Here is an 11,067-nt window from a genome sequence, read left to right on the forward strand (position 1 = left end):
GATCAAACATTAAAGGAAACCAAAATTGCAATTTAGCCAATAAGTTATGAGACAAATTTGTAAGGAGTCTATTGCTTTTTAATTAGGATTTAAAATTTAATTTTGCGAATGAATAAAATAGGTTCTATCTATTTAATGAATTTACTCAAATTGAAATACATGGTATTTAATCACTATCAAAAATGAAAAATAAAAAAGGATTATAGGAATGTTCATAGGTTGATTTTATTCAATTTAAAAGGAGAATGAAAATTGAATTAACCAAATTTACCTTGTTTTAGTTTGGATTGGTTTTGATAAACTTTTCCATCAACCCAAATCAAACAAATTTGATCAAGGATAAGTTGGTTCAATATTTGGGTTTATTGAGTCCAACATATATAATAAAAAATATAAAAAATCTTCAAAAAAATCCAACAATCTGAATCTAATCCAAAATCAAAATTTAAGATTATTTTAAATCTAAGTTTAGATATTATCAGAAAAATTTAAAAGAAAAAAAAAGGAATAACAAAGCAAAAGAAATAATTAAAAAATATTTAAAAAATTGAACAATTAGATAAAGTGTTTAGGGGATTGGGTTGTAAAGCATAAACCCTATGCCCAAAAAACAAAGATTAAACTTTGTTAGATCTAAACCAATAGAGATCAAGTTTTATCAGATTTAAACCACTAAAGATAAAATTTTGTTAGATCTAAATCAATAGAGATCAAATCTTGTCAAATCTAAATGACTAGAGATCCAATCTTGTCAATCGACTAGATCTTGGTTTATGTCAAACTCAATCAAAGAAAAACTTGAACCAATTTAGTTGATTTAGATTGAGTGGTTGGGTTCATCAAGTTGAACCGAACCAAGAAAACCTAGTAAGCAAAATTTATATAGTACAAAAAAATTAAAAAGGCTTACTTGAGCCTAGCAAGTTTGTGAAAACATTCTTCTTCAACCATGATTTCTTGTTTAATAGCTTCGCCTTGTTTGACACATATATGAGTGGCGAGAATCTTGGTGTTATTCTTGATACCTAATTGGGTCAAATTGTGTTGACCATCACCATCCTTGAGAACCTTGCTAGCACATATTATAGAGTTAGGGTTGCAAATTGATTGCTTGGCAAGAAATCTCTTCCCTTAACATAGGTATCATCCTTGTCTCAAGTTCCACCTCTAGCACCCCGATCCATATTCCCTCGATCTTCAATTTCACCATGAATTAATCTATTTATCCCCACAAACAATGTCAAGTATGGAATGTGAAGTTGTAAGCAATGACTTGTCACTAATACTGATTGTAGTGTATGTACATACTCGTATGTTAACCTTAAAAGATATAGTCATTGATATTTTAAAGTAGTAATGTGATTATTAAATAACTTTTAATCCTATAGGGGAGAGAGAAAGAGAGAGAGAGGGGGGGGGAGCACAAACTACTTTATAAGTAACTTTTAAAAAATTATTCTCCATCTTCATCCTTCATTTTCTTTTAATCTAACAAGTAACTCATCTTTAACAATTTGATTAAAGGAAAACAAATGGTGATAATGGAGAGTAATTCTTTTTTAAAGTTACTCTTTATATGGACAAAAATCTTAAGAAATAATGTTGAATTGTGATTATAATTTTTTTTGCAAGCTTTTCTCAAGGCACTCTTTCATCTAAAATGTTTTTTTTTCTAAAATAAAGTTTGACGAAGAAAATAATAGGCGATAACTTTGACATCAATTTTTCACAAAACACTTATGAAAACAAAATTCAAAATTCAAGGTTAGATGAAAACAAAAAGACATATAAAGCACAATAACACAAATATTTATATTGATTTGTTTCTTTTACTAAGACTATGTTTAGTTTTTGACAATCCATCGAGTTTCAATATCTTCTTTAAAGATACAAGTATTGTTTTCGCTAGCCATTTTTGGTATTACCCATGTAGTATTTCAACTAGCCTGTCCAGTCTAATGTCTAAAGTATTGTTCCTACCACACCATTTTTTGCTCTACACAAATCACCAGATTTGTTTAAGGTTGGATGTTAACAAACTAACCTAACGTCTTATAGACGGATATACAAACTATAACTCCTAGTTTTTTTTCCTCTCAGGATACTCAAAATGTTTTAAAAACTTTTTACAACTTAGAAAATATCGATACTGGAATTTGAATGCTTAAATGATGTGTTCCTTCAGAATTCATAACTTGAGCCCTTCAAATCTTCTTGTTTTTATAGGTTTGCTGAATAATTAACTTTAATGTCTAAACAACCTTCTTTTTTTTGTATAATGATCGTCTTAAGAAGGAAATGCCCATTGGAGTATTAAATACAACAATTAATCTTTGTCACTAGCTAGTCGCATAAGACTAATAAAATACTCTGTTTATCTTTCTTGAAGAGCACTTCAAATTCGGTGTCAAAAAATAGATAATTTTTTGTGCTATGAAAAGTACATTGTCTTCTGCTTTTGGGTGTCCCTTTTGATGTAAGAGATAATTGTATGCATTGAATTTTCTCCTTTTCTTTTACTCTTCGACGAATCTTATGAAGAATGTTCATAATTTCTTGTACAAAGAATCAAACACACAAAGCATTTTTAACTTAATCTTAAATGCGGCAAACTTCAACATCCGTCTACTATTGTCTGATCCATCAGACAATGAGTTGACATTTTCCTTTTGTATGCAACAAACACATACATTGTTATCGTTTGTTCCACACACACACACACCAAGCCCCCAAACCCTAGGTTAGTTATATGTATAGACGACATCCATGACTTCGTGACAAACCTTGAATGCAACTTTGACTAATTCGAATTTAAAATCGCAACCATAATCTTCCTTGTCGACTACTACGACTAAGGCCACAACACTCACTACCTCATTGGTTTCCTCATTGTCTTACTTACCTAGTACTCGCAATAGAAGTTGTGTTTCTTTGCGGCAACCACGACTTGGCCTTCGTCGCCTTCCTCTGCCTTCTATCGTTGACAAATGAATTTGCGTTCTTGAAGAGGTGGAAGGAGTATGAAGCGAGTGAGGACCATGAAGGGTGATTCGAGGTGTAAGTTTAACAATGTTAAGTTTTCTTATACCTCCATAGACGAGAGTGAAGTATATGATGGAAGACAACTTAGGAAGAGAAAAAAGAATTATGATTTACTTTTATTTAAAAAAATAGTAAAAATATATAATTATCCTTTAATTTATGTAAGTTTAAACAAAAGAGTAGTTTTTTTTGTCCAAATAAAAGAACGCGGATTGCTTTTTTTTTTTTTTCCGAAGGAAAGAAGCTGGTTACTATTATACACCTTCTAATAAGTAGGTCTACATTAATAAACCCATCTACATATATAATGGATCCGAATATAAGATGGGCCACCTTTGTAGTCACTGAAAATAATTATAAAAGATTTTTGATACAGTTTAATATTTTATTAATAAATCTAATAGTTACAAGTTAAGGATCCACCTTAAATCACATGACAAAGTGGTTCACCTTATATGTTTGTGAAGAAATCAGCACACCACACCTCCTTGGCTCCTCCGGCATGGCCAAAAAGCGCAAGCCCAAGAAGAAACCCCACAATCACAATGTAAACCTAAACCAAAATCAAAACCAAAACCAAAATCAAAACCAAAACGTCGCCGCTTTGATTTCGCGAGTAACACATGCAGTACAGTCCTTCCTCTCCCAAAACGACCTCGTTCTCCTACCTTCCCAATCCCTCCGTCTCGAATCCCTAATCTCATCCATCATCTCCCACTCTCCCTCGCCGCCTCTCTCTCCGCCGCACAGCGACTCCTGGTTCCGCCGCTTCCGCTCCGTCTCCGATTCCCTATGGCTCCACGCCTTCCGCATGTCCAAACCCTCCTTCTCCCATCTCCTCCACCTCCTCTCCCCCTCCCTCGCCCCCTCCTTCCCCCACATGGCCCCCGACTGCGTCCTCGCCGCCGCCCTCTTCCGCCTCGCCCACGCCGCCCCCTACCCCGCCGTCTCCCGCCGCTTCGCCATCTCCCCGCCGGACGCCTGCCGCGCCTTCTTCGCCGTCTGCAAGGCCCTCGCCGACAACCTCGGCCACCTCTTCGAGCTCCGCACCGACTCTGAGAGGGTTGTGGTGGGGTTCGGCTTCAGCTCCCTCCCCAACTGTTTCGGGGTTTTAGGGTTCACTAGGTTCAAAATCGACGATTCATTATTGGGTGAAAATGGAGCTTTAATAGTTCAAGCATTGGTGGATTCCGAAGGAAGGTTCCTGGATGTCTCAGCAGGGTGGCCAAGTACAATGAAACCCGAAATTTTTTTACGTGAGAGTAAGCTTTATCGTGAGGTGGAGCAATCCAAGGAATTGTTGAATGGGCCTAGTTATAATCTCAGCGAAGGTTGTTTGATTCCTCAGTATATTCTGGGCGATTCTTGTTTTCCCCTTTTGCCTTGGCTTTTGACGCCTTATAACAGAGTGAATGAGGAAGATAGTTTTGGTTCCGCTGAGAGAGCGTTCAATTGCGTCCATGGGAATGCGATGGAGTTGGTTGGGGATGCGTTCGGGAGGCTTCGTGCCAGGTGGCGGCTTCTTGCGGCTTCGAGGAAGTGGAAGCAAGAGTGTGTTGAGCATTTGCCGTTTGTGGTTGTTGCTTGTTGCTTGTTGCATAATTTTGTTGTCAAGTTCAATGAGGCAATGCCGGATGAAGGGGTGAGTAAGTGGTGCGTGGAAAAGGAGAAGGAAAAGGAAGAGGAGCTTCCTGCTTTTGATGGAGTGGGGGATGAGAGTGCTGTGAGGGTGAGAGATGCACTTGCTTTGCATTTGAGTAGGTTGAGCTTGAGAAAATGAATGGTGTGAATGTTGGAAGAACTAGTGGATGTTTGATTGGTGAACTTGTTGTTTGGGAATTGCTGTAAAGTGTACCTTGCAATTTGGAAACCATGTATGTCCATCAGTTCTATTATGTTGGACTCTTATATGGTAGCATTTTGTCATCCTAGGATGTTTTTCTGAAACTGCTAGTTAACAAAGTAAGGTACAAGTTATCAAAATTTTCCCTTTCAATGGCAAAGGTGTATGTATTAGAGTTAGGTAAAAATATTTACTTGATTAAAGTGTTTGAGTAGAAAGAAATCTGCAATGAAAAAAATTCCAATTATTGTTACTATTACTGAGTTATTTTTAAAAATTGGAGCAACATGTTATAAGAAAGATCCAATCGCTTTATATTTCGAATGGGAGAATGTGGCTGGGATTTGTCTAGTTATTGTTCCAATAGTAAAAGCAAGTGCTGCCCCCCCTGTTGAAATGAAAGGTCCAATGAATTTACATTTTACACACTGACATTCACCTAGGGAGAAAAAAAATGTAGAAAGAGCGATATAATTAAATTTCTCATACTTAATCTACTCACTTAGTATAAACTCATATTACAAGTATTTAACACTTGAATAAAAATAAAGTATCAACACCGTGTAAGATGGCCAAATAAAAACTAAAGCTACGAAAGGCAAGAATTAATATTTAAGGTAGCTGGAGTGTGAGTATGTACAAATATTCACACATGAAGACTTGGCCACCAAAATATTAGACAACAAATCTCCACTGCTACGGGAATGAATCTTCTGCCTGTTTCCCTAAATGATGTTGTATATGGTTGAATTCATTACAGTAAAAAGATGGATACTTATGAACGTATTCCATCAAAATTGAACTGAGCTGATGAACAGTTTTTTACACAGTTCAACCAACAGGATGTTAAACCCCCGAAGCTGTCATGACGTGATGAATTGTTGCTTTCCCTTCTTTGTACAACTCTCACAAACTCGGCTGCACTTAAGCTTCCGTCACGATTTGCATCAAACACATGAAAGATTATGTCAACCACTTCATCTGTAATGCAAACACCACACACCTGCATGAATAGAAATATAATACCTTAAGAAGTTAATCATGGATTTGAAATGGTGTACATTTAGTTTGGCTTAGGGAGGGAGGTATTAGTACTTGTGATGCTGCTCTCTGAAAATCAGATTTTGTCAATACTCCATTAACTTTTCCATAACTGAATATGGCCAGAGAGAAGGATTTCAATTTCTTGCGTAATTCTGCAAAATCTTGAAACTCCTTGAATGTAATTCTTATGTGTCTTAGGTTCTGGTCACTGTTTAATTCTTCGACCCTATCCAATAGTTTGTTTATGTGATTGATGTCCGCAGATGCAACCAAGGACAGGGCAAAATCTCTGGCTGAAATTGTTCCTTTTTTATTGTAGTCATAATGGGAAAATTCTAACCTCAAGATCTGTAAATCAAATTACAAGAGCAGTGTAATGTTAATCGAAGATTTTTGCAATCTTTAAGGATGCATAATTACATTGATTCAAACTAATAAAAAGTTATCAACATATTTTGGTGAAGTTGACTTGAATTTTCAGCAGAAAGAATTCTAGTTGCTATCTACATGATTGAGTCTTATTGTTACAGAATAGGAGGGATGAATAGAGAGATCTCCATAAATGGGCAACAAACAAATCACACAAGTAAACTTTACACAATATCTAATTCAAAATCTTAAAGTATTTGATTTACTGGTTTTTCCCATTTATATGTTGCTCAACATGTCTATTCTTACCTAATGCAGGACTTCACCCATACTAACCACTCCAACACTTATGACACCATTAAAACATTTCTAAGACAGCATACGGGCAACTCACATACCTCATCATGCAGCTGTCTTAAGAATTGAACAAATCTTTCATGTTGTAAGCATGTATTTCCATCTTTGCCAAAAAAATACTCCACGAGACCCCCATTTTCTATAGAAGCTGTAACGCCAAGGCGTCGTCCATTTCTGTGATTAGCTCCTTGTCTGTTTTGTGATCTCATCAAGGCCATCACTTTCTTGAATTCTTGTATGTCTATTTCCCTGTTGACAAACTCTTTTTAGAAATATTCAGAAGTCCAAAACCCAAAACAAAAATTCAAATTCTTATACAGACAGATCTGACTAGTAATCTTAATTCATTTATGCAGTCCGGTTGATATTGTAAGTTGTAACTAAATCTTGTATACATTTGTCTGTCTCCATGCTTGTTTTAATTGATGTCTCAAGTGTCTAACACACTCAACTCGTTATGTGGTATGTTTTATACGGAGCATGTCCTATTAAATTATCTTAAACAGTTAATATGATTGAGCTTTTAGAGTCTGAGCAATTGAAAACTCGTTGTAGTGATGTAGCCAAAAGATAGATGTTTATATTTGATTCTTTAACTAAATAATAGTGAAGAAAATCAATTTTTCATTATAGAAGCATCCACATCTAAATGGTGGACAATTTCACTAGCGTGTGTGTATACATTGCCAAAAGAATCATTAATTTCACTAGCATGTGTATGTACATCACCAAAAGAATCATTGATGAAACACACAGCACAACAGGCCAAAGCTCATTTCAAATTCCATCAACGAAATTGAAGGTCAAAGCTTTATGTAATTTGTAAATACAGCTTATGACATGTTCTGGAAGGAAAGGAGAATATTCCTACCCATTGTTGTCAATATCAAACATTTTAAAAGCCACTGAAACACTGGACTCTGGTATACTGAGGAGAGTAACAAAAAAGATGTACCTGGTGTCGAGAAAGAATAGTTTGTTATCCAAATTACATAGCACTTGAACTCAGTAACTATGTGTGTCATGACAGAAAAGTTATAAGCAAATAAAAAGGACAACAAATACTCACTCTGCAAAGGAAATGAGTCCATCATTGTTAGTGTCAAAAAGCATAAAAAATTGTGAAGGTTCGCACTGCAACTCGCCAGGAACCTGCTCCCCTCTTAGAAAACCCTCTCTAACACGGTTTGACTCAGAAGGAGGAAAGACAGGAACAATGGCACGCATCAAATCGGCAGGTGTCATAAAAATCTCACCACTAGGGCTTCGAACAGATGCAAAGTACTCGAAAACCTGCACTTAGACATGGTGCCTGGTAATGAAATATTCCGTAGTAACAATTCTCTGGTTTTTAAGTTAAAGAAACAACAACAACAAGACAACAACATGGCGGATAATTATTCAAACACATAATGAAAAATTGATTACCTTTTCTGGGGGGCTCTGCAAGCGAATTCGTTTTTCATAATTGAAGAATACTCTTCTTCTATAGCCATCTGCATCAAATGCGAACACATGCAACAAATCTAAATATTTACAACAAAGCAAATAAATTAACAATTAAACAACAAAAATCCTATGTCAATTAGTCTATATCCTTAATATTTTTGTAATGCAAAGTTCTGTAAGTTTTATTTTGATACACTAAAATTTGTCAACCAAATAATTTTTAAAACCAACTTCTATTCTATCCAACCTAACAATTCCATGATACATATGAAAATGAATTGAAGGCTAAATTAAGAAGAAAACATTCAGCAATCAGCATTGCAAATAGAAATTAACACACACACACACACACACTAAAATCACAATAAATGTAATAAAGCAGGCTACATGCAACGTATAAATGATGGGAGAAAAGGAGGGTACCATTAAAGAGGAACTTGGGTTTGTTTTCATCGTTTTGTTGAAACTGATCCTCTTCATTAGCATAACCATCAGCAAATGACTGAAGAGAATTGGCACCAGGAGAAGACAAAGATGACCAATACCAATAGCCTAAGGTGGAGCTAACAACCACAACCCCAGAAGTGATTGATCTAAGAAAGGCCTCAAAGTCTCTGACCCTATTGTCACCATGCCTGGACCCACCAAAGGAGCTGAAAGAAGAAGAAGATGATGATGACGTGGAGCCTTGTGATTGGCTGCCAAACGGCCTTATGCTATGCCGTAGAGAGAGTTGGAATCTTCTGCCCCAAGAAAACATCGTAAAAGTTGAGTTCATATTAATGTGAAAGTGGGAGAACAAGCACAAGACAGTATTTATAGAGAGTTGACAAACAGAGAGATAAGTGCACGTAGAAATATGATGTTATGTCGCTGAAAAAGGTTGGAGGAGGAAATTGAGGATGCAAAAGAGAAAACGTTGGAAAGGGAACAACAGTGGTTATTGGTTGACCAACGATGTGGTGTGTACGAGTGTAGCGGGAAACATGTGGTTCTTTGACTCGGACTACTAGTTTCTAAGTTAGTTAGCGGTTCTGATTCCTCAATGATGAATGGATGGAGATGGAACCCCACACTGTGGATAGGGTCATTCAACTTCACACAATACAATAATTTCTCTTTTTTTTTTTATGTCATTATCTTACACTTTCTTTCATCTCTTATTCCTCTTCTATAATGGTGTTAAAACTGCTATTAGTAAATATAAAATCACCAATACAATTAAGAAAAAATAATCGATGCTATAGTATAGAAGGGTTAAGTAGTAAAAATAGAAGACTTAATCAACACGAAAATAAGTATAGGAGATATTTTGAAAAAAAAATGAAAAACTATAATTTATAATAATAATAATAATAAGGTATATTTTTCTTAGTAATTTATCTTGCTATATTTATAGTTTGGATGTGGACAAGCCAACTCAAGAGGTTCAAAAAGAAAAATTCTTATACCGTTAACAACAAGAATGCTAGGAATATATTCTTTATTTGGTGTACTACTTTTTCTCCGAGACTCTTCACTGTTGGTGATTATACGGGTTAGCCAGATTTTTCGTTTAGTTTGGTCAGTTGGCAAATTTTTTATGCTTCAGAAATGTAAAGACAAAAAGAACAGAAATTAAAGAAAACGTGATGTTTCAGTATGCATTTACACAGAGTACAGTGGGTTGGTCTATTTATTAAAAGAAAAATAGAAATATGTTTAATTCCTGATTAATCCTTGTATATTATGACGGACACAACTTTATCTCGATATCATGAATAATAGAAATAAAAAAAATAAATTAAAATGACTTAATATCTCTAACTTTTGATATCAAGAAATTATAAATATGCAGATACTAAGAAAAAAGTTAAATACTTAATAAACTTTAACTTTTGATATCAAGAAATTATTCAAATACTTAATAAACCTAGAGAAATACTAATGACATACTTTTTCTAATATACTTCTTATTATTGAATAAATTTATAAACTTTAATGAATTTCACTCCTCATTTTATTTATAAAATTATATAATACACAAATTTCCAGTTAGTAAATATGCACCATAGTATTATAGGTGTACATTAAAGGAACTAGTAGTAGTACTAGTGCTGCGCACCTACCTCCTCCCTTTCGCAATTTTGGTCCAGTTGCCCAAATAATCAATATACCATTAATATCTCACGTGATATCAGTTGGATTCGATCGGCCACGTTGATACGTAGTTCTCTGTCAACTCCAGCCAAGGCATAAAATTTACAAATCAGAACCATAGACCAACCATGGCTTAGAGCTTTGAAGGAAATCAAAATAGATGGTGTTTAGGTGGATGGATCCAAGGCTACTGACACAACCGATTAAAGACCATGCAATAGTTTGTAATTCAGCTTCTTTTGATCATTCGTTAAGTTATAACTTATAAGTCATATTTTATCTAGCATAAAAGATTTTCTGACTACCAACTATTGACCTAATAAAAAATCATTTCATATTGGTTAAAATTATTTAAAAACTATAAAATCCGAAGAAAAAATCATTAAATAAAATATAAGACTTGTTAAATTCTGTATATGTAAAAGAGTATATTAAAGAGTCTAGCCTGTTATCAAAGTGAGCAAGTGGGTGAATTCTAATTATATTTTATTTTATGATAGTATATGAAATTTGTGATGATGAAACTTTTTATTGATTGAACTTCATAGAATGACAGTAATATTTTTCTTATTTAAGAGCGGAAATCTTTCTCATTTATGTCACCCTATCATGATGCTTGATAAGGATTGTGGCATGTGCAGCCCAACATTGATTTGAACCAAAGCAGAGGATGTAAACTGCATACTCTGCAGGTAACTTGCCGTGTTCTTTGGCTTCTGAAATGACTTGATGCCATTGGTTTGCTACAGTGGTTTAGCATCCCATCCCTTCTGCTCTCACCAATCATGTATGTATTTGGAAGAAGGGCAATTAATAGAATTACG

The 11,067-nt window shown here is 34.9% G+C and overlaps 2 protein-coding genes and 1 long non-coding RNA gene across 4 annotated transcripts; 2 read left to right on the top strand and 1 right to left on the bottom strand.

Moving 5' to 3' along the window:
- Positions 1-3,475: 3,475 nt before the first annotated feature.
- LOC100807924 (protein ALP1-like) lies at positions 3,476-4,822 on the top strand. The gene has a single exon (XM_003541442.2). It carries the CDS (start codon positions 3,476-3,478, stop codon positions 4,820-4,822), a length of 1,347 nt encoding a protein of 448 aa, XP_003541490.1.
- Positions 4,420-9,098, bottom strand: LOC100808456 (calcium uptake protein, mitochondrial). 2 transcript variants are annotated; one of them, XM_006594199.4, is made up of 7 exons: positions 8,528-9,098; positions 8,084-8,151; positions 7,725-7,948; positions 7,527-7,610; positions 6,697-6,904; positions 5,981-6,277; positions 4,420-5,888 (listed from the first exon to the last, which is right to left on the bottom strand). In XM_006594199.4, exons 1-7 carry the CDS (start codon positions 8,880-8,882, stop codon positions 5,661-5,663), a joined length of 1,464 nt encoding a protein of 487 aa, XP_006594262.1. In that variant the 5' UTR covers positions 8,883-9,098; the 3' UTR covers positions 4,420-5,660. The 2 variants fall into 2 exon arrangements, with proteins under 2 accessions (XP_006594262.1, XP_006594263.1); XM_006594200.4 differs by lacking the exon at positions 7,527-7,610.
- LOC121173306 (uncharacterized) lies at positions 6,458-6,978 on the top strand. The gene is made up of 2 exons (XR_005887864.1): positions 6,458-6,515; positions 6,617-6,978. It is a non-coding gene; the product is annotated as an uncharacterized lncRNA (long non-coding RNA).
- Positions 9,099-11,067: the final 1,969 nt, after the last annotated feature.

The sequence above is a fragment of the Glycine max genome, chromosome 13, assembly GCF_000004515.6.
Source record: "Glycine max cultivar Williams 82 chromosome 13, Glycine_max_v4.0, whole genome shotgun sequence".
Lineage (NCBI taxonomy): Eukaryota > Viridiplantae > Streptophyta > Magnoliopsida > Fabales > Fabaceae > Glycine > Glycine max.